We start from the raw sequence: 23,747 nt of genomic DNA, 5'->3' as shown, positions 1-23,747 counted from the left end.
ATGGAGAAAGAAACGGCTTTTTAACTGGTGTTACTGGAACTGCAAACCCAAAAGGATAAATGAACGCTGATGCTGACCTCAGGCTGCACACAAAACTTAATTTCACGTGACCACCGACCTACACGTAAAAGCCCAAACTATAAACCTTTAAGAAGAAAACACAAGAATATCCCCACAACCATGAAGCAAAGATTTCTTAGAGAATGAGAAAAAATTTACATAAACATTTCATCAAAATTTAAAATTTCTGTTCATCAAAACATACCAGTAACAAAACACACAAGCCACAGAAAAGAGAAAATATTTTAATATATAACTGAGACCTTTCATCCACAATACGTAAAGAACTTCGGTAATCAATAACCAAAAAAAACAATAAAAACAGATAATGACAGTCAATTTGCCATCAAATGTATAAATGACCAATAAGCATACAAAACAGTGCTCAACCTCATTTGCTGCCAGGGAAATGCAAACTAAATGCCACAATGAAATATGATGAAAATAAAAAAGACTGCCAAGAGCAAATGAAGCAACGTGAAGGCTTACGTTTCAGGTGGCAGTGGACCCACTGTGGGAAATTATGAAGTAAAACACACATATTATCGAACAAGTGCTCTCTCCGGGGGTTGATTACACAGGAGAAATAAAGACAAATGTCTATAAGGAGCCAGTACAAGAACGTTCGTGCCTGCTTTGTTCACTACAACCAAAAGCCCGAAACAGCTCTGGCTTCCACTAATGAAAACGCGGGTTAACAAACCGGCATGTGTTGCCACAGCGCAGCAGTATTCAGCAATAAAAAAGAAGAAAACTACTGATTACACAAAACCTGTATGAATCCCTACAGCCATTACGCTAAGTTCAAGAGGACGGACACGGAAGAGTACACACTGTTTGAGATCATTTATATGAAAGGCAAAACTGATCTGTGCCAACAGGAAGCGAACCAGTGGCTGCTTCAGGCAGAAGGCGCTAAGAGAACCTTCGGAAGTGATGCGATGGTTCATCAGCCGACAGGAGAGTGCTTCCCGCTGGTCGTGCACATCAGTCAAAACTTCTCAACCATTAAGATAAGATCATATTTAGATATATGTTATGGATGTTGATAGCAATGCACCAGAGGGGAAAAAAGAAAGTTATAATGGCCAAAGTCAGAATGAACTAGGGCTTATCAATCAAGCACAATTTAATATTTAGAGCCTTTCAATAGTCAACACATACTCTAGTACTTGAAAAAACTCCTTTAGGATCTAGGCTAACTGAACCTCAGAGAACAGAAGTGCCTAAGTCAAGCCAGATGGTGTGCCACGGGCACTCAGTTTGGGCACCCAACTCACACAAACTTCCTGTGTGCGGCACGGAAGATGATGACTGCCGTATTTTTTGGTCATCATCTTTTCACACACAGATAGATTTTTATTTCTGACATATTAGTGACAAAAAGGGAGAACTTTCACCAAAGCAATAATCAACAGAAATTTCCTGGGCAGGGAAGGCATTTTACCTGTGAGATGGAGCCTCCCAGGATAAAAGATGGTTTCTCTGAAGCCACTGTGGTTTTGGATGATGGGATGAGAGGCGGAGGTGGCCTGGTGGGTCGAGTTGTGGGAAGGCGAACCGTTTCAGGGAGGTTCGTTATCACTTGATGTGGAGCAGGCTGCAGGACTTTTAAGGGGAGGGGAAAAAAATGATTTAAAATCGTCAGTTTCGTAGTTTGCAACACTCTATCTCAGTCATTCCTGAATTTTTATATCACACATTGAATTTTAAGTTGCAAGATGAGGCTGAGGAGGAACACTTCTATTTTGAATTTCTCTTTCAACTTGAATTAAACCCATATACATATTCAGGTCACACATGGTATTTGTGAGGTTGAAATATTCAACTCCTTGTCAAACCAGAGCTTTCAAGCTGATGTTCATTTCAAACAATCTCTGCTGAGCACAGGCAAGTGACTGTCTTTAATAATCTCTGTCTCACCGTCCCTCGCTGGACCTGCTTTTTAGGGGCAACTCATGTTACCACTGGGGAGAACGCGCACACATGGCCGACCGCCAGCTGCACGCCTCTCTACATCATGCATACTTAAGAGAGACATTTACTGACTCTGGCTCTCACAGACCGGGATTTCTTGTGTCAGGGAGGGGATCTAAAGATTTTCTCGAAGTATATGGACTCTTGAAAGCCAGTCAGTGTCACGGTACGCATGTGGGAACAAAATTCCCCGGGGGCCCAGTGAATCTCAACTGAACAGAACAGACGATGGGATGCAGAGAAACAAGAAAATAATTCTGAAACAGGAAGGACGTGTCTGGGAAAGGCAGTTCATTCACGAGATCACACCCCCCATGTCTCGCACCTGCAGGAAGATGGCCAGCAGCCACTGCGCAGAGCAACGATATTTACCTGGAGGGATACTAGAGCGGGCTGCACTCATACCAGGCTGCAGAGCGGCTTTACTGGCTTCTCTCGGAGAGAGCCTACACGGTGAGGCTGACCTTGCTGCGGTATTGTGCATCTGTGTTTCCTGCTCTAGGGCACGTCTGACCTCAGCATAAGGCATATAGGCGACTGATTTTCCTATGAAAGTTAAAGTTATCAAAGTAAGGGAAGAACCCCAAATTAAAATAGTAAGTGTGAAAGGACTAAGCCCACACCATCCAGGGGCAGATCTGACTATATACTAATATACTAATATTAAAATCTAAAATTCCTTGGTGGGAGAGGAGGGAACCCACCCACAGAGAGGTTTAAAAACCCTATACATCTGTATCTTCTGTGTACGCACCATCACTATGACCTAATAAAACCCTCAAATATTCAATTATGATTTTTCCCTTTAAAGGACAAAGAACTTCTCTTTCTCTTTCTTAGGAAAACCAGGTGTTTTCACATGTAATAAAGATCACAACAGGTAAACATCAGATTATCCAGCCATTTGGTGAATTCAAGTCTTGCTTGAATCAGTCATAGCTCTGAGATTTTCAACTCTTCAATTTAGCCTGTTGAAACCCACCACTTAATATTCAGAGAAATTAAAATTAAATTTAATTAAAATTAAATTTTTGACACAGATCAAACTAACCCAAAAAACCTACACAAGCTTATAAACTGGGAATTTTACTACCATAATGCTAATAAAAATTACTTCATATAATTTACCTCCACATAAAGCATAAAACAACTTTGAGCATTTAAAGATATCAGATATGCAGTCACATTAAGACTTAAAAATACATATAATTATATATATATATTCTTTTCCTTTTTAAAATGAAATTGACATTGTAATTTTGAAAAATCAGAAAAGTACAAAGGAAAATGAAAATCATCTGTAACCCAAACCACTTAGATGTGGGCTATTTTAATGTCTCCCAAAACAAATTCCCACTCATTTTATTATTTTTTTGCTTACCTAGTCTTACATTTATTCTTCCAGATAAATCGAAATTTAAAATAATTCTCCAAACAAAATGTCATTGGAATTTTCATTAGACTTGCATTAAATTTATGAATACAGGAGACCTGATGCTCTATTAATAATGAGCTTTCTGGGGAATCTAGTCTTTTTCATATAGCTCTTATTTACATTTCCTGCTAAAAATTATTTATAGGTACCTTACATTTTCTTGCTAGGAAAGCCATCTTTTTTTTTTTTTTTTTTAAATTTTATTTATTTGACAGACAGAGATCACAAGTAGGCAGAGAGGCCGGCAGAGAGAGAGAGAGAGAGAGAAGGAAGCAGGCTCTCTGCTCAGCAGAGATTCGGGGCTCGATCCCAGGATCCTGGGATCATGACCTGAGCCGAAGGCAGAGGCTTTAACCCACTGAGCCACCCAGGCGCCCTTGGAAAGCCATCTTTTTCAATGCGTGAGTTTACTTGTATAAATGATTATTGCAGAGCTACAGGAAAGAAAGATGTGGATTTCTGTAGACCATTTTTTTCTGAGAAACTTAATGAGCTTTCCTTTTTGTTCTAATCACTTTTCAGTTGATTCTTACAGGCTTTCTAGGCAGATTTCTTATCCTGTGAACGAAGATTTGTTTTCTCCCTTCAAATAGCTACTTCTATCTTTGTTTCTTTTTTTCTTTACTGCACTACAATAAGTAGTAGTTGGAACCTGACAGTTTCTCTAGCATTTCACTATTAAGTGGAAGATGGCATAAAGAGTTCTCCAGGGGCACCTGGGTGGCTCAGTGGGTTATAGCCTCTGCCTTCGGCTCGGGTCACGGTCGCAGGGTCCTGGGATTGAGCCCACATCGGGCTCTCTGCTCAGCAGGGAGCCTGCTTCCTCCTCTCTCTCTGCCTGCCTCTGATCTCTATCTGTCAAATAAATAAATAAAATCTTAAAAAAAAAAAAAGAAAGAGTTCTCCAGCTTACTGAGGTATTTTTAAAAACCAGAAACCAAAAAATAAAATAAAAAATTAAAAATTAAAAAAATAAAAACCAGAAACAATTCTAGTAATACTAGCTAACACTGTACTCTGTGCAGAGCACTGTGAATTACATGAATTATCTCACTGAGCCCTCATGACCAATGAGATTATTAACACCATATCACAGATGAGGAAACTGACACTTAAAAGAATCACACTGTCTTGCCACAAAGGTCTGGTATCAGAGTCTAAGTCTGACTCTGTTCTCAAAACCACATGGCAAAATAAAACAAAACAAAACAAAACAAAAAAGTAAATAGAAAAAAATTTTTTTAAACCCCACAAGGCAATGTCTCCCTGAAGCACTGAGTGTTGAATTTCAGATGCTTCTGGGGTATCCATCAAGATGATGGTACTCCACGGGGTTCCTGGTTGGCCTCAGTGGGTTAAGCGTCTACCTTTGGCTCAGGTTATGATCTGTGATCGAGCCCCACATTGGGCTCTCTCTGCTCAGCAGGGAATCTGCTCCCCAACCACCCCTGCTCTCTCTGTCTGCCTCTCTGCATGCTTGTGATCTCTGTCAAATAAATAAATAAAATCTTTAGCAAAAAAGAAGAAAAGATGATGGTACTCTTCCCTTCTTAGATATAGTAATATAATGAATTAGATTAAGTGTTCTAATGCTGTGCAGATTTATAAAAGAAACCAATTTAAAAAAAGAAAATCATGTCTTCCTTTCTAGATAATTTAACATGGTAAAATTATTACTATAAATTCTGTGTGACTGTTTTACCATTTCCAGTAAGTTTCTAATAATGTGGAAACTGTCTTATCAAGGTAGTATTAAAGAAAAAGCAGAAAAAAAAAGAAAAGAAAAAGAAATTTAGATGGTTCTAAATACAGGTATTTAAACCATCATGTACTCAGGCTGAAGAAAATAAACAAGAAAATAAACAGATTAAATTTAGTTGCAGAGAAGGATTAACTCCTAATTGGACTGAACTGATTCTGTTAAACCTGAACTGGAAGTTCAATTCTAACTCTCCCTACGTGTGTACATTTGAGTTCCCTCACTCCAGGGAGAAGGCTTCACACTGAAGTAGGGGTTACCTTGTGTTAATGCTCCTGGAAAGTGAAAACAACTGTTCTCTCAGGTTTTTCCTAGGTGTCTCTACAGATGGAAAGGCTTATGCCACTTAGAAAGGGTACACCTAGAGTAACTGCGCCACTCGCTAGCATTACGATGCAATCAAACAGATGCTGCCTGTTACTCTCTAAACAAGACCATTAAGGGAAAAGTCAAAACCATGTCCTAATTCAAGTGAACTATGCCAGTCTGGCGATGGTTTACAGGTGAATAAACATTCTCACTGTATTTAACATTCTATAAACTGTTCTATGATGTTTTACTGGAAACATTTGTATCAAACATTATGCATATAAGTAATATAAGTGGAAGTATGTACTTATACAAGGGAGATGTGTTAAGTATAAGGGAAATAATCCTTTCCACTGAACTATGGATAGCTACAAATTCAGGAGAGTCTTCAGGCACTCGGTTAAATAACTATACAAACATACTACATGAGCTAAAACAAAACTTAACCTTGAGATAAAATGTAAACCACCCCAGTTTCTATAGTCACCTTGAATCAAACTGATGTCATATTAATAAACATCTCAGTATGACTTAAACGAAAAATATAATTACAGTATGGTTTTAAGACCACTGCATTTGATTAAAAATTAGGATACCACTCTGATCTAAACCACATGGATTAATGTGACTGACCACAGAGAAATGCAGTTCATTGTTTAGAGTCTCAGAATTTGGGATCTAGCCGGATTTAGTCTCTCCAGCTTCCAAATACAACCCAACTCATAAAGTAGATTAAGAAAAGATACTGAGGTCTTACAATAACCATATGATACGCATATTATAGAATGATCCAGTTATTATTAACTAAATAATGTTCAGCTTTAGCATGACTCTGGCAAATACCATTTGAATGTCACTTTTTTCTAGGTTTTAGTTCTTCTCTCAACACTTACTCTAAATCATTTATGTAAGGAATGCATCAATAGACTTTTAAATTACTCTATAATTTATCATTCTCATCATGACAGATTTTCTCATAATTGGACTGCTCAAAAGACAAACACTTCTGCTAAGTCCATTTATACTCCATTTAATTTATTCCTTCAACATGTAATTACTGAGTACACACTGCGTCAATTACCGAGTTAGCAACTGAGAATTCTCCCTGTGCAATATACTAAAAGCTCCCAAACCATCAGTGTTTTTACCTTCATTCAGGAAATATTCATTTGGCACCTATGATACACCCAGCCTTGCTGGGTATTACTACTCTGGTTCACATTTTTACTAGCATAAGATTTATACTTAAAACACCAGCAATTTTATATTTAAAACTCTAACATAAGAGGTTCAGGGTGCCATATAACTAGTAACTCATTACTGGTGAAACGGGGGTGGGCGGGGTGTCGCACTGAGAAGGTGGTGGTGGTCAAGATCCGTTAAGTAACAGTTCTGATTTTATATTAAAGAGCCCTTGAAATGCATGACATTCTACAGCTAATTGTTCTTACTTATCTGTGTAAGGCACTGCAAAGAGTCTTTTGAATCATTACCAAAAAACCTAAAGCATAGTAACGAAGACCTTAATAGTCTTATATTCTAAGCATATTGTAGCATAAGTCAACTATCAACCAGAACACGTGTTCCATTTCTTTTTTTAAAATTATTTATTTATTTATTTATTATTTATATATTTTTTAATTTTTTATTTTTTATAAACATATATTTTTATCCCTAGGGGTACAGGTCTGTGAATCACCAGGTTTACACACTTCACAGCACTCACCAAAGCACATACCCTCCCCAATGTCCATAATCCCACCTCCTTCTCCCAAACCCCCTCCCCCCAGCAACCCTCAGTTTGTTTTGTGAGATTAAGAGTCACTTATGGTTTGTCTACATGTTCCATTTCTTAACCATGACAGAAGAATGTATTACAATTGAGAAATCATCCCCCACCCACAACCTTTTTAAAGAAACTGAGCTTATCATGCCCAACGAAAAAGAAAATGCATATGGGTGCCTGGCTGGCTCAGCGGGTGGAGCATGGGAGTCTTGACCTCAGGGATTTGGATTCAAGGCCTATGTTGGGTGTAGAGATTACTTAAAAACAAAAAAAAGCTTAAAAAAAAAAGCATGCACAACTCGAATCTGTCACCTGAAATAACAATAGTGACATAATAATGATAACTGTACCTTTGTGGTATCTATTATACTACGTATGCACTGTACACTATTATTATAAATTGCGTATGTATTACATATAATATTACGTAAAGAATAATGCTGAGCCATGTGTTACAAAACAACACTGAATGCTAATTCTTTCTTATGGGTCGTAATCTCAGTAAGATGGAAATAGAGAGACAGATAAACAGATCTGTAACTTAAGTTTCGGGACTTGTCCTTGGGCACACAAGTGGTGAAGGCTGGGGTGAGGGGTGAGTCAGGGTACAACCGGCACAATACACAAAGTTGTCTCCCATCATATCAATGAGAATGAGTATTACCCTGTGGTTACATGTGATTTACTGGGAGGACAGAATAACAATTCTCCCTTACTCTGAAAACTCAGGCGAATGGAGCACAAAGCATGGCTTTTACAGTCTTTCAGCAGAGAGATAAAAATACCAGAAAACTTGTATCAACAAAAACCAATACAATGTTGCTGCTGCCTATGAGTAGTCAATAATACTAACATTCCTCAGAAGTTTAACGGAGGTCAGGTTAAAGGAGTTCCGTGCTGGGGACAAGAAGAATTAATCAACAGACATGCAGATAAACTACAAAGCACAAAGGACACTACTCAGGAGTATAGTTTTGTTTCCCTTCAGAGAAATGCTTTGAGGGGATAGTTCTACCCACCTTCCCACTCTCTGTTTGGACTCTTGGCGGCACCACAGGGACTGGTGGAACTCCTGCATTCCAGATCTATCTGCTCTTGCCTCTGCCGCTGTTCTTCCAGGAGGGCGGATTCGTGCATTGCTTTAATGTGTCGCTGGTAGAGGGCATAGCCACTCACTGGGGTTCCAATCGGTATATTACATGGGGTACAGGAAACCTACAGGAAGAAAAAAAATCTAAATACGCCAATGACCGACATAACATTGAGACCCTCTGTTGCGAATAATGCTTATTTCTGTAACATACTAGTTGATGGGATTTTTGCCATTTTTTGGTCAAACTAATCTTCAAGTATGAAATACTTCAAGTGCTGAATATTTACTTTCAGAATACAATATAAATCACGTAAGTTGTGATAAGAGAGATCTAAATCAGGAATTAAAACACTGCAGTCTGCTTTTAACTTCCGATGGTTTAACCCCTGGTGGCTCAGCCCTGACACCTAGCCCTCCCCTCTAGGTTCTCTAAGTATGCACACCACTTCTGCACACTGAAATGCCATCTATATGTTAATGGCTCATCAATTTCTATTTGTAAGACTTTTACTCCAAGTCCCATACTCACAGCACGGCCACCTAACACCTCCACGCAGGTATCTCAAAGCACCTCTAAACTAGCATTTAACGGAACTGTTCATTTCCTACATTCAATGCTTCTTCAGTTACCTCCGTCTTAGAAAACGGAACCTTAACAGCTGAGACCAGAAACCCGGCAGACAACCTTGACTGATTCGCCTCACCTCACACAACCAACTCACTAACACAAACAGGACAGGAGCTGAATGTTACCTCTTCGGACAGGCCATCCCTAACCGTCCCTCCCCTTTCTCCTCCTTAAGGCAGTCCTGTTTCTTTCTTTCAGGGAACACAGCGCTTACAATAGCACAATTCACAATAATATGGCTGTTTTGTTTATTTTCTGTCTCTCTCATTTCAGGAAGGAAAGAACCCAACCTGTTTGGTTCAATACTAAACAAACAGCCTCTAACACAGTCCATTACTTCATGAATACAAAAAATTCTGGGGAAGAGTACAGATCTGAGTTTTTTAGAACCTATTATCTAAATAAAGACTTCCACAGTGTTTTTGACACTGTAAGTAGAATTTTTCACTGAGCCCAAAACATACACAGAATTTTCTTGCCTTTGTGCTTTGGCTTGTATGTAAACATGGCTCTTCCTCCTTTTGCTATAAAGCCAAATGAACTGCTTTGGTCCAACCAAAATATTATTTCTTATGCGGAGTCTTCTTTAGCTGTCTCATTAAGAAGGAAGCTCTCCTTCCTCTGAAATGACCATACTGCATTTTTAAACTTAACAGAGCATCACATTTTTATAATCCACTTTAAGTTTATTATATTTTTCTATGTCTCACTATCAAGAGCAATCTCTATGTTTTTTGAAGTTAGAGATTACAATATATTAAATATTCCATACAGCATTAACAAGGTTGTCTTGAACTGGGCGGACACTTAATAAAAGTCCATCTGAGTAAATCAATGAATGAACAAGTGTTTAATGATGTTTTTTTGGAGTCTATCATAAGCACACACTTAACTTTCCTCAATTATCATGTCAGACAGAACAAATTTTTATCCTCTCTAGTGAAGCAAGAGCGAAAACATTCCTATGTAAAGGAGCAACACACTAGTTTGGAATTCAGTGTCAAAAGAGAGTCAAACTTGTAGAGATTACTGATGTAAAATGTAAATAAAACTAAATTTGGAATTGTATACTGAAGTTAGCTGTAATCTCTAGAATTAGAATTCATTCTAAAGGTTCAAAATCTAGTTATATATTAATTCTGCTACTGTCTTATAGGAAAACAAACGAAACAAAAACAAAGCTTACAGATATTTATGGCTAAAGGATTATATACTTCTTTGGTGGTTTTTTTTTTCCCCCCTGAAATGGAAATCACCATTTCAGTCAACCATCACAATGAATCCATTTGAAAAAGCAAACAGCCAAATGGCTGAATGGCTAAACAAAATGTGGCATATACTTAAAATGGGATATTAGTCCTCTGAAAGGAAAGGAAGGAGATTATGACACCACCTGGATGAACCCTGAGGACTTTATGCTGAGTGAAACGTGCCAGTCACAAAAGACAAATACCCTGTGATTCCACTTAAATGAGGTATCTAGCCAAATTCACAGAGACAGAAAGTAGAACGGTGGCTGTCCGGAGCTGGGAGGAGGGGAAACAGAGCCTTGTGCTTTAACGGGAAGAGAGTTTCACTTCTGGAGATGAAAAAGTTCTGGAGATCTATTTCACAACACCATGAATATACTTAGCACTACTGAACCATATACTTAAAAATAGGTAAGATGATAAATTTTATGTTGTGTGTTTTGCACCATAATTTTTTCAAGAAATCAAGTACTGATTAAAGAAAAGAAACGTCTCTGAAGGGCTTTGTTTCTCAACTTCATTTCTCTACTCACTTTGAAAACTTACCATTGGCGGGATAACCGCAGCTCTGTGCTGAAGCTGCGGCAGGTCCAGTGGATTTGGTTTTATTGGGGATGAGACCAACAGAGATCCAGGGGGGTTCAACAATGAAGGCTTTGAGTCCATAGGAAACATTCTGCAATTGGCAATAAAAAAAAGATAAATTAAAGCATTCATACTTAAGACTTTAAATGTACAATCATTAATTCCTTTTTTTTTTTTAAGATTTATTTATTTATTTTAGAGAGTGAGAGAGAAAAAAGGGAGGGGCAGAGGAAGAGAAAATCTCAAGCTGACTCTGCACTAGGCACAGAGCCCGATGCAAGGCTCACTCACACAACCCTGAGGTCACATCATGAGCCCAAATGGAGTCCATCACCATGGCATCACCCAGGCACCCCTAATCATAATTTCTTCTAAGTTAATATGTATGTGCACACACAACGCATCAACCTTAGAAGATGTCTGAACAGTAAGGAAAAGGGGAATCTATAATGCTAATTTCCCAGGTAAAGATTATATTGATTTATAGGCTGAAATTTATCTGCATCTAACCATCCAGTCTGAACAAATTCCATTATAAAATACCAGGTCCTAATCTACCACTAACATGGATTCCGAACTAATTACCTGATACAGGATGTTTTGCCAGGATCATAGGCTATTTTTTCAAACATCTGCCCACCACCATTCTAAAATTGAGAATTTCACCCCAAATTCCAGACTCCTGGTTTCTCACCAAGAATGGAAAGAAATGGCCACACAGAAGTGGCATGGCCACGTGGCATCCGTGTGCTGAACGTGCAGCAGCTGCCCTTTCCAACGGCACGTGCTGCTCTGTCCCCTGCAGCCCCCACCATCCTACACTCGGCCTGCTTCACTCAGTTTCAGCACCTCCACTGGATTTTGCGACACCCAGTATGCGAACTGGGGGGATCATACACTAATGCCATACCTTTCAGGCTGGATCAGACTTTTCAGTGTTATTGGGGGAAGACAAACATTTAAAAAAAAATACAAACTGATAAGAAAATTAGAATGTATAAAAGAAAACATTTAACATGAAGAATAAAGATGGTATTAAAGATGTAGAAAGTGAAAGTGTTATTTTAATAGTTTGGACGTGATGTAGACATACAGCATTACTCAAAGACCACCATGTATTTACAAGGAATTTCTGAATTTTAAGACTACTATCATGTTCAGCTCTTAGGATGTTCCTCCTTGAAAATTACCATCATCCTAATTTTTCCTTCATTTATAAATACAGTTACTAAAACCAATAGTGGAAAACACAAACAATCCTCATCTTAGATGAAGAGAATCTGGCTCTCCGCTAAGTGGCTTATTTGCCTCTTTCTTATTAAAAAGTGGGTGGTCAGGGTCGGTGGCGGGGGGGAGTGGTGGTAAGAGTTGAATTGAGGTTCTGATTAAATGGTAATTTAGTCAAATTCATTTCTAGAATATGTACCAATCAAATGTTCTACTGTGACCCTCGGTGATTCCATTTCTTTCAGGGAGAAGGAAATCCCAAGGCAAGTACATATATTAAATAAAGCAGTATCTCTTCCTATAATTTTACTGTCATCATTACTGTAATTTTTATAAAAACCATAAAGGTAGAAGATATTTTTATATTGTGAATTAAATGACTAAAAGTAGTTCTATATTAATCTGTATTACATATATTTTAAATTAGTAATCTAAAATTTTAACTGCTATACAAAGTGATCATATAATTACCACAATCTTGTATCTAAATTATGCTTTCTAAAATATTTTCAGAACACATAACATGTTTCTCCTGTCAACATTTTCTATCATCTAATACACAGGTACAGCAGGCCTTGCTCTGAGGCTGTATGGTCTTGGCGCAAATAAGCCAATGCCTCTTGCCTCTACCTTCACCACCACATCCTACCACTTCCAACACCAGGAATGGCAGTCATCCATCCATCATAAGCTTTGTAAGATGAAATCCCCTTCTTTGTTACATATGAAACGCACATAACAACCGAGGTAGAAAAACATTATCTTTTTCATTGGAAACGAACGACCGCACAGTTGTTCTTGGTTACTGAAACAGATGAACGGCTTCATGACCCGGTATTAAAAGCATGTGGACCACCTCTGAGCTGCCGCTATTCACACGGGAATAATCCCCGCAGCCAGCACCCTGTGACTCAGTTAGCCTCTTGCAGAGCAAAGCACAGGATAATCGTAGAGGAGCAAGTCTCACCTCTGCCTCTCGGGCTCTCCATCCACATCTTCGTCTGCACTGCAGGTGGCGCTAGAGTCATTGTCGGACTGGGGCTCCGGCCTCTGGGCGCCTATCTGCTGGGCCACCACCAAGTCCTCATCTCTAGGCTCCGTCTTCTCGCTGGCTCTCTCTAGGTCTCTTTCTTTGGTATCACCTTCGACTTTAGATGGGTTGTTTTCTGGCGCCCTCATCTCGATGTCTCCAGAGTCTGATTTGGTCGTCGTGGGGAGATCGAGAACGGAAGGCACTTCAGCACTGTGCTCCTGACGCTCAACGTCCATCGGCTCTGCTGCCTCCGTGGGGGTGCTGTCGCTCACCTGCGTCTCCACACTTTCACTTTCCACAGGTTTTCCACTCTGAGCTGCGGAGGAGGGAGATGCACTGGGTGCGGGTTCCGTAGTGGACTCGAGCTCGGCCCCAGGTTCGGTGTTTCCTCTAGAAGTCGCATTGTCAGTGCTATCCTCGCTGGGCTTGACAGCTTCAACTGGTGAAGGAGAAGGAGCACTTTCTGTATCAGAACTATTTTCAGCACCTTAAAGATAATGATACAGCATAAAAATCTGATAATGAACATGTTTCAGGTGGTGACAGAAGCCATGCTTGAAAGTAGTTGTTTGGGACGAATGAGACTCCTTATATGGCCTCAGTGAAGTCTTAAGGCCACTGGGAAGCTAGAGTGTTTGTTCACAGAGCATGAAAGGGAGAGGTCAAATGGTCCTCACCTTCTGAAACTGAAAGCATAAGAGCTTTTAATATCTAAAAATAATTTATATGAGGGGCACCTGGCTGGCTCCATCACTGGCACATACAAATCTTGATCTCAGGGTCGTGAGGTCAAGCCTCATGCTGGGTGTAGAGATTACGTGAATAAATAAGAACTCTTAAAAACATTTTTTAAATAAATAAATATAAATGAATGAATGAATGGATGAATGAAATTTATATTAAATTTGAAAAATGAAGACAGATGCAAAACCAAAACTAAACAAGAAACCATTCCATAAAATGGTATTTGGTTTATTTCTACCAGCCTGTGGTGTGCTTTTCCTTTGACCCAGGAGGTCTGACAGTCTAAAACAGCACCATCCAACAGGAACATAATATGAGCTACATCTGCCTAAAATTTTCATTTTTTCGGTGGCCACATTAAAAAAATAAAAAGAGATAAATTAGGTTTAACAACGTATTTTATTTCACCCAATAGGACTGAAATACTATCTTTTTAACATGTAATCATGTGGAAATATAGTAATATAGAAAGCTAGTAATAAGATTTTTACTTTTTTTGGTACTACGTCTCCAAAATCTGATTACATTTTACATTTTCAGCCCATCTCAATTTGGACTGGCCACATTTCAAGAGCTCAATAGCCACATATGTCTAGTGGGTACTGCACTAGACAGGAAAATTCTAGAGTAACATTATATGGACTTTTAACTTAACATTGTAACCCTGACCTTTCCCCACATCCTTGGTTTCACTTGATATAAAATACAGTTTTAATCTTTGACATCTTTACTCAGGTATTTCAAAGGAATCACAAATCCAGTATTTCCTACACTAGACTAAGTCCATGGACTTTTCTGTTTTTTACTAATTAAACCAGAAACCTCTAAGGGATAATCTTTTACTTCTCCTCTCTTTAATCCCCATATCCTATGCAGACAAGTATCACCGATTTTCTCTCTAAAAACATCCCCTGAGTCCAGCCACTTGTGTTCAACTGCTCAACTGCCCCTGTAGTCCAGAAGCAACTCTCCCTATCTTCCACCTCAGACCAATCTCTACAACGACGCCAGAGGGAGCTTTTTAAAAGCCAAATCTTACCAAAACTCTGCTGCTCCAGTATTCTCTTCATTCCTGCCACACGGGCCTCATTTTCCACAAAACCTCACAGAAAAAAAGCTACTTAATGTTCAAAGCCAAAACCCATTCAAAACAAAATTTAAGTTTCAAAGCCAACAACAACTTGCAGAAAAAAATAAAATGAAATCTACTGTTTCTGAAACTCCTGGAAGGTATAGAACTTCCTCAGCTTAAAATAGGAGTGTCTTCAAAGTAACGTATTTAAGCAGCTCTAATTACATACAAAATTTAAACTCTGGTAATTTAAAATAAAACAAAAAGCGAATGAGATGGAGAAAATATTTGTGTATACAAAGTATGAACATGTGTAAGATATTATATATAAAGAGCTACTAAAATCACTGAAAATTCCTACTTCGAAGCACTCAATTCACAAAAGAAATCTAAAGAAACTTTAAAAGTAATGCAAATTGAAATGAATTAGGAACTTTTAACTAGCAAAAACTCAAGAAAATATTTACTTTTTCGGGAAGTGGTCATTAACTTGTTCAAGCGACAAAAAGGATTTTATTTCTGTCTTATGTTTCTTGGGTTGACATTCTTTTCTACTGGGGCTTCTAGCAACATTAATTCTTTTTACACAAAAACATAAATATGACATACGTGAGTCATTTTAAGAACAGAAAACCAAACTCATTGCAATAAAGAGAAATGGAATCAATGATACTAACCGGACACATACAGGTAGCAGTGACATTGATGCACAAACAGTGTACTGATACCAGGCTGCCATTTTATTTTATTTTTTAATTTTAATTTTAATTTATTTATTTTTAAATTGTTTTTCTTTTTTGAGAGTGAGCGAGCGTGAGTGGGGGGAGGGCAGAGGGAGAGAGAGAATCTCAAGCAGGCTCCATGCTCAGTTCAGAGCTTGTTGTGGGGCTCGATCTCACGACTCTGAGACCACCACCTGAGCCAAAATCAAGAGGCAGCCGCTTACCTGACTGAGCCACCCAGGCACCCCAGAACTGCCATTTTAAAGCTCTTCTGGTTGTAGCAACAGGACCATCACAGGTGCTACATACAGATTTGTTGACTGAATGAATACATACATTGTGCTCAAGCATAAGGTATCTATGAAAACACTGAATATACTCTTTCCTTAATGAAGCAATTCTTAAATGACTAAGCTAATAATTAGATAATTTGAACTAGTAGAAGTCGCAACTAAATTTAAGATTTTAAGATACCTTCGCTGTCTTCTGGATTTTCTTCTTCATTAGAAGCTTCGATATCTTCGTCCTCCTGAGCAGAAACAGTGGAAGCTACACTTTCGCACTGGGACACGTCTCGCTCTTCACGGGGCTTTCGTGAAGTCTGAAGGAGCAAAAGAGCGTTGGATTATTTATGATTTAAATAGCTGAAAGGAAAACTCTCACATCTGAAATAACATAGAACATGGATACACACACACTGAACAAGAAGGCTGCCTGTCTGACAACGGTTCTGGTGGATATTCAGTTGCCTCTATGGAACCACTAATTGGCCTTCTGTGTGAACGGATCGGTCTCATCAAACTGACCAAAAGTTACATTTGAAACTTTTTTCAAACTACTCGCCACCATATATGTACCAAGAGTCAAAATTCACAAACCTCTTGCTATTTTTCCCTCTCAAATAATGTATTTTTCTAATAAAAATAACATGCATTTGTTTTCTACCAAAAATAAGATATTTGTTAGAATGTGGAGAACACAGAAAATTGTTAAGAAAAATAAAACAGGGGCGCCTGTGTGGCTCAGTGGGTTAAAGCCTCTGCCTTTGGCTCAGGTCATGATCTCAGGGTCCTGGGATAGAGCTCTGCTCAGCGGGGAGCCTGCTTCCCTTCCTTTCCCTCTGCCTGCCTCTCTGCCTACTTGTGATCTCTGTCAAATAAATAAAATAAAATCTTCCAAAAAAAAAAAAAAGAAGAAGAAAGAAAAACAAAACAATAATGGCTCATAATTGCACCAGCCAGAGATTCTGACTATACTGATACACTTCCTTTCAGTCTTTTATCTGCGTGTATGCGTATATGTTTATGTATAGTACATGTAAATAAAACTAGGATTGCCCAATGTAGTTACCTATCCCACTCATTATAAATTCTTCAAAAATGTTATATTTATTGATACTTCCATAAAAACACTCTGTACCAACAGATATTTAAAATTCTCCTATTTTAAGGTATTTAGGCAATTTTAAAGTTTTGCACTGTTAATAATGCTGCAATAACCATCCTTCTCTAACAGGAAGAATTATGTGCTCTTATAAGCAATAACGGATCATCGGTGTCACTGCCTTTGCTATTATGAGGACAAATTCCCTTTTTTTTAAACAGGATTTTTCCTTCTGCAAACAATGTGTTTACATAAAACTCCTCATTCTTCTACTGGGATCACAGATCTGTAAGAGCATACGTGTATGTATTTAAGTTAAGACATCAGCTATTTATTATATTTTTAATCTCATGTTGCTAACTATGAAACTTAAGGTCTCCTGTCTTTGCAGACCTGGGGATCCCAGCCCTGACACTGCTCTGTTCACTGCCTCTTACTGAGCCTATACTCACCAGACTTTAGCTACAGGCCTCCCGCCCGGGGACACTACTCACAGAGGAAAATAAATTATTGCTATCCCGATTGTTAAAATTCTATGCTGGGGGTGCCTGGGTGGCTCAGTGGGTTAAGGCCCCTGCTTTCGGCTCAAGTCATGGTCTCAGGGTTCTGGGATCGAACCCCACATCGGGCTCTCTGCTCAGTGGGGAGCCTGCTTCCCTTCCTTTCCCTCTGTCTGCCTCTCTGCCTACTTGTGATCACTGTCTGTCAAATAAATAAATAAATAAGAATCTTAAAAAAAAAAAAAAAATTCTATGCTAGGATCCAACCTAAAAGCAGTAACTAAGTCAAGAGGAAGAAAGCATATCCCAGTGTCCACTGTTAGAGCTAGATCTAATTCTGAGGCTAAACAAAATAATCACTACATTCCTCACAAGAATGCAAGGGGAGGGGCGCCTGGGTGGCTCAATGGGTTAGAGCTTCTGCCTTGGGCTCGGGTCATGTTCTCAGGATCCTGGGATCGAGCCCCGAATAGGGCTCTCTGATCAGCAGGGAGCCTGCTTCCTCCTCTCTCTCTGCCTGCTTGAGATTTCTTTCTGTCAAATGAATAAATAAAATCTTTAAAAAAAAAAAAAGAATGCAAGGGGAGAATCCTCTGGCCATGCTCTTTAAAAACCTTTAGAAAGACTACAAAGACTCCAATATTTTTAGGCATCACATAATTGCTCTTTTTTTTTAAAAAAAGATTTTATTTATTTGTTTGACAGAGATCCCAAAGGAGGTAGAGAGGCAGGCAGAGAGAGAGAGAAGGGGAAGCAGGCTTCCTGCTGAACAGAGAGCCTGATTCGGGGCTTGATCCCAGGACCCTAGGATCATGACCTGAGCCGAAGGCAGAGGCTTAACTCTCTGAGCCACCTAGGTGCCCTAGTACTCACTAATTTTTAATGTAATAATTCAAACCTATGGAAATGTAACACCTATGTATCTTGCACTGCATTTTAATAGACATTAGACATTTTGTTATGTTTTCTTGAAACCTTTTTGAAAATGACAGAACAGGGACGCCTGGGTGGCTCAGTTGGTTAAGCAGCTGCCTTCGGCTCAGGTCATGATCCCAGCGTCCTGGGATCGAGTCCCACATCGGGCTCCTTGCTCCGCAGGGAGCCTGCTTCTTCCTCTGACTCTGCCTGCCACTCTCTCTGCCTGTGCTTGCGCTCTCGCTCTCTCTCTGACAAATAAATAAAATCTTTAAAAAAAAAAAAAAAAGAAAATGACAGAACACTCTAGGGGCACCTGGGAGGATCAGTCATTAAGTGTCTGCCTTCAGCTCAGGTAATGATCCCAAGGTCCTGGGATTGAGCCCAGCATGGGGCTCCCTGCTTGGCGGGAAGCTGCTTCTCCTTCCCCCACTCCCCTGCTTCCATGAATCTCTCTTGCTGTGTCTCTGTCAAATAAAATTTTAAAAAAGAAAATGATAAAACACTCTAAAAAAAAGGAAGCCTACAGTCCCTATTATTTCCATTGTTATTAAAATGATTAGAACAAGAAGTTTTAAAGATATTTATGATGGGTAATTTTATGTGCCATTTTGACTGGGCCACAGCACTCAGACATTTGGCCAAACATTATCCTGGGTTTTTCTGTGCAGGTGTTTTTTAGATGAGATTAACAAGCAGATGAACCTCCAGAATGTTGGGGGAGGGGTCGGGTGCTTCACCCAATCAACTGATGGCCTTAACAGAACTAAGATTGATGGCCCCCTCATCTCCCCCTCCCCATCCCCTGCAAGAAGATAACCTGTCAGCAGATCACCTCCGCTCCAGGTGCAACTCTTTCCTAAGTCTCCAGCCTGCCAGCCTTCACCATCAGATCCAAGCACTCACAATCACTGGAGCCAATTTCTTAAAATAAATCTTCATATTCTCTCTCTCACTCTCTCTACACACACACACACACACACACACACACCCTACCACACACCCCCCCCCGCCGTTGGTTTTGTTTCTCCGGAGAACCCTGACTTATCTTTTTAAAAACATGTCTGATATATTCTTTACTTGATTTTCTCCCCAAACATTTTAAATAGTATTTGATAAAGTCAAGTCTCTCTTGTCAGACCTTTTGTTATGTTTATTTTCTTCCCTTTTAATTGCCACAACACATTTTTTAACCTTTATTTCATTTTTTTTTAAGATTTTATTAATTTATTTGACAGCGAGACACAGCAAGAGAGGGAACACAAGCAGGGGAAGTGGGAGAGGGGGAAGCAGGCTTCCTGAGGAAGCAGCTTGATGTGGGGGTCGATCCCAGGACCCTGGGATCATGACCTGAGCAGAAGACAGACGCTTAACAACTGAGCCACCCAGGCGCCCCTACATCTTCATTTTTAATGTTAAAAGGTCTTTTGTATATAACTTTTTAAATTAATGTCATACTTCATACACTCTTATTTACTAAAAGTTCAAACCCTAACAAATTTAAATATCTCCCTGTACCCCGGGGGATAAAAATATATTATATGGTTACAAAAAATAAAAAATAAATTTAAAAAAATTAAATATCTATCCTTTTATTACCCATTCTATCCTTCTTCAGTGAGTCTCAAAATGTTCTGGTCTAAGGATACAGCACTCGTAAAAAGCATTCAAGACCCTAAGCCGGTTCTATTCATGAGACAGATATAATGATACTTACCATATTTGAATTAAAGCAAAAACATTTAAAATATAATTCATTTAAAAATAACAATAAACCTATTACATGTCAACATAAAAACATTAATACAAAATAACTATATTCCAAAACAAAAGTTTGATAATTTAGTGAAAAGTAGCTTTTTCAATGTTTTTGTAAATTTCTTTTACTGTTTGCCTTCACAGAAGACAGCACAATTTTCAAATGTGCTTCTACATATAATCTAATCTGCAGACACAGTATTATTTTGGCTGAAATATACATATAAAAAAAAAAGTCTGGGGGCCCCCTGGCTGGCTCAGTCGGTAGAGCATATGACTCTTGATCTCAGGGTTGTGAGTTCAAGCCCCACCCATGTTAGGTGTGGAGCCTGCTACCAAAAAAAAAAAAAAAAAAAGTCTGGCCTCACAAAGATATGTAGTCGAAAAGGGAAGCATATTTTAACAATCTTTTCAAATGACCATGGTTATTATTCTTTGGTATTGTACCAAAATTCAGCAAGTAATCATCTCTTAAAAGGTAACTACAGTATGAAATCTGAAACCATATCAATAAATGTTTTGTACTCTATTAAAATCCATTTATCTATCTTGAACTTTGGTCTATTAAAAAGTATTTTGTACATTTTCTATCCATACATAACATGCATTGTGAATCACAAATTGGTCATCTGGAAATTATGGAAGTTACACAGATTTTTCAAATCTGCATATAATTTCACTGTTTATCAAGATATCATATTAGGGGGCACCTGGGTGGCTCAGTGGGTTAAGCCTCTGCCTTCAGCTCAGGTTATGATCTCAGGGTCCTGGGATCAAGTCCCGCATGGGGCTCTCTGCTCAGCGGGGAACCTGCTTCCCCCCCATCCACTGCCTGCCTCTCTGCCTACTTGTGATATCTGTCAAATAAATAAATAAAATCTTTAAAAATATATATCATACTAGTTATTATTACCACTGATCTCATCAGAAAAGTCTTTGGGTGTTACTGTGAGGAAGACAAATTTTCCAAAATTCTAATTTTTGCTTAAAAGCTTGAAGTTTAAAAGTGGCAACAATACTTCTGCTTGCTTTCTTTGAAAGACAGTCTCACTCATTTTCAAGAAAATGTCTGCCAAGGATCCAAGTCTGAAAAACCATAGTTTTTCTGTCATTTTTCCAATTAAAACTGAAACTCCATAAAAAAGGGAGGTGAGTTCAGCTTGGAACTCAAACAACTGCAAAAGTACTTTCCCTCGACAGAATCCGAATATCCTGGTACAGAACGAAAGGTCTTTATGCACACTTCTCATTTTATCACACACATGTACTCAAGGGTCAGGACTTAATAAAGCTAATTTGTACTGCTTTGCCAAGGACAAGTGAAATTGGCATATTTGTTGTTAAACTGTAAATGCCTGAAATGATGAATACACTGAGTATTTAGCACAGCAGTGCCCTGCCATGATTCATGCTAAGGTACCAGCATTTTCTCTCCTTTTCTTTGACACCATCCATGCAAGTCTAACACAGTGCAGAAAAGTCAAGTAACATCTTAATATTTTTACAAAAACAGTTTTGGCCTCATGGAATCCTCAAAGAGCTCTGTAGACTGAGAGCACTGGAACTTCCTCGTTAAAGAATTTTCAATAAATGTATACTTTCTGAGGGGCGCCTGGGTGGCTCAGTGGGTTAAAGCCTCTGCCTTCGGTTTGGGTCATGATATCAGGGTCCTGGGATCGAGCCCCGCATTGGGTTCTCAACTCAGGGGGGAGCCTGCTTCCTCCTGTCTCTCTCTCTGCCTGCCTCTCTGCCTACTTGTGATCTCTATCTGTCAAATAAATAAATAAAATCTTTAAAAAAAAATTTATACTTTCTGGTTTTATTATTTATCTCAGGGTCTTTTTCTGAGAAAATGGTTTTATTTATTTATTTTTTAAATATAGCAGAGAGCCCAATGCAGGGCCTGATCCCAGGACTCTGGGATCATGACCTGAGCCGAAGGCAGAGGCTTTAACCCACTGAGCCACCCAGGCGCCCCAGAGAAAATGGTTTTAATATGCCCTATCAATTCATTCAACAAGGTCAACAGAACTCCAACTGAAGTTTTCAATTCAAACTCCAAAATATTTATATTTTTCAAATCCCATCTATTGTGATTCAGAAGTACTGAACTGCCATTACTAGTAACATGAATTTTGTTCCCTGGGCAGTAATCAGAGAAAAAGGCAACGTGTGCCAAGAAACTAGCGTGTCCTTCACAGTTAAATGTAATAAATAAAAATACAAGATATAAAGAACTCTCCCTCAAAACCCATATTTGAAGCTCAGAAACACAATGAAACAAAGAAACTATCAGTTAAAAACTAAATCAGTTAAAAAATAATAATAATAAATAAGTGATTCACTACCTCTGATATACTCACTTTCTGTTTATGCTGTTGCAAAAGGTTGTCAAGATTGTGTCGCCTTTTATAGTTAAAATAGAAGTTTTTGCACTGCGCTTCACTTTTAGTTCCCACCATTTTGGCAATTGCTGCCCAGTTACGACCATGTTCTACAAGACCTATATTTGAAAAATGACCAAAGAACCTGGTTTTTTTATGCTTCATAAAAAACATGAGAAAGAATAAAAAAGAATAAAAATCAACTTAATTACAGTATTCAAAATCATTAACACTAAAAATGTGTTTTCAATTATTTATTTATATATTTTAATACTTATTTAAATATATATTGACATGAAACTCGCTGACAGCTCTATTTTGCCACTCAAATTTAAAACATGCTCATTAACAGAAGGACTCAACTTTATCCTTGTTCTGTATCTCCCTGAGAGCTAGGACAACATCGGACACACGATAAGAACTCAAACAGTTGTAAAATGACTGATTAGACACTTCTAAGTCTTTGTAAACAGTATATCAATAAAAAATTAATAAGGTAATCTTGTAAAGTAAGATAGAACACAAAATAAAGATATATACGGCTACATTTATAATCAGCATGTCTTCAATCCATTCACAATCAAGAAATGCCCTCAAAAATATTAACCAGTTTTAAAAACAGCAACATCAACAAACCTGTGGTAAGACAACTCATCACAGGAAACTAAGCAACCTGATACTTTTAAACCAAATAATATATATACATGCCATACCCATTTGCAAGGAATATGGGTATATAAATGCATGTACACACAGAGAGCTATACAGACTGGGATATACTTTAGATACAGGTGTATCCAAGCATGAATTTACAGTACAAATTTAACAATTTATAGAAAACAGTTTTCCAAGGCTGATGAAGGTAGCTTCCTTAACGACAACTGGAAGATCATTTCCAAATCCTTCTGACACATGAACAGAACTGAGAAGAGTAGAGACTAAAAGCAGTCCTATGGAGGTATATCTACCTGAAAAAAATCACTCTATGATGTAGCTACTATCACCTTACTCCATTATAACATTCTGATAATCAGATGAGAATAAATGTGAATCTCTTTTCTTAATGTGACTCTTTTAAAAAGTTATACCTGTAATCATGACAAGTCACAAATTTCCTAATCATGGCA

At 38.5% G+C, this 23,747-nt stretch overlaps 1 protein-coding gene across 18 annotated transcripts in view; it reads right to left on the bottom strand.

Moving 5' to 3' along the window:
• The window catches only part of NCOR1 (nuclear receptor corepressor 1), a 153,056-nt gene that overhangs the window by 38,562 nt on the left and 90,747 nt on the right, over positions 1-23,747 (bottom strand). For 9 of the 18 annotated variants that reach the window (XM_013049607.2, XM_045085424.1, XM_045085412.1 and 6 more), the window contains 8 exons: positions 22,600-22,739; positions 16,155-16,281; positions 14,926-14,988; positions 13,077-13,629; positions 10,844-10,973; positions 8,346-8,541; positions 2,410-2,583; positions 1,508-1,668 (listed from right to left, as the gene is read on the bottom strand). In XM_013049607.2, coding sequence (XP_012905061.1) covers positions 1,508-1,668; positions 2,410-2,583; positions 8,346-8,541; positions 10,844-10,973; positions 13,077-13,629; positions 14,926-14,988; positions 16,155-16,281; positions 22,600-22,739 — 1,544 coding nt within the window. The remainder of the gene's footprint in view (positions 1-1,507; positions 1,669-2,409; positions 2,584-8,345; positions 8,542-10,843; positions 10,974-13,076; positions 13,630-14,925; positions 14,989-16,154; positions 16,282-22,599; positions 22,740-23,747) is intronic. The other 9 variants (XM_045085425.1, XM_045085429.1, XM_045085426.1 and 6 more) reach the window with 6 other exon arrangements.

The sequence above is a fragment of the Mustela putorius genome, unplaced genomic scaffold, assembly GCF_011764305.1.
Source record: "Mustela putorius furo isolate JIRA1106 unplaced genomic scaffold, ASM1176430v1.1 tig00000867_pilon_pilon_pilon, whole genome shotgun sequence".
NCBI lineage: Eukaryota > Metazoa > Chordata > Mammalia > Carnivora > Mustelidae > Mustela > Mustela putorius.
Note: the sequence above shows the minus strand (reverse complement) of the source record. Positions and strands in the feature narration are given on the sequence as shown.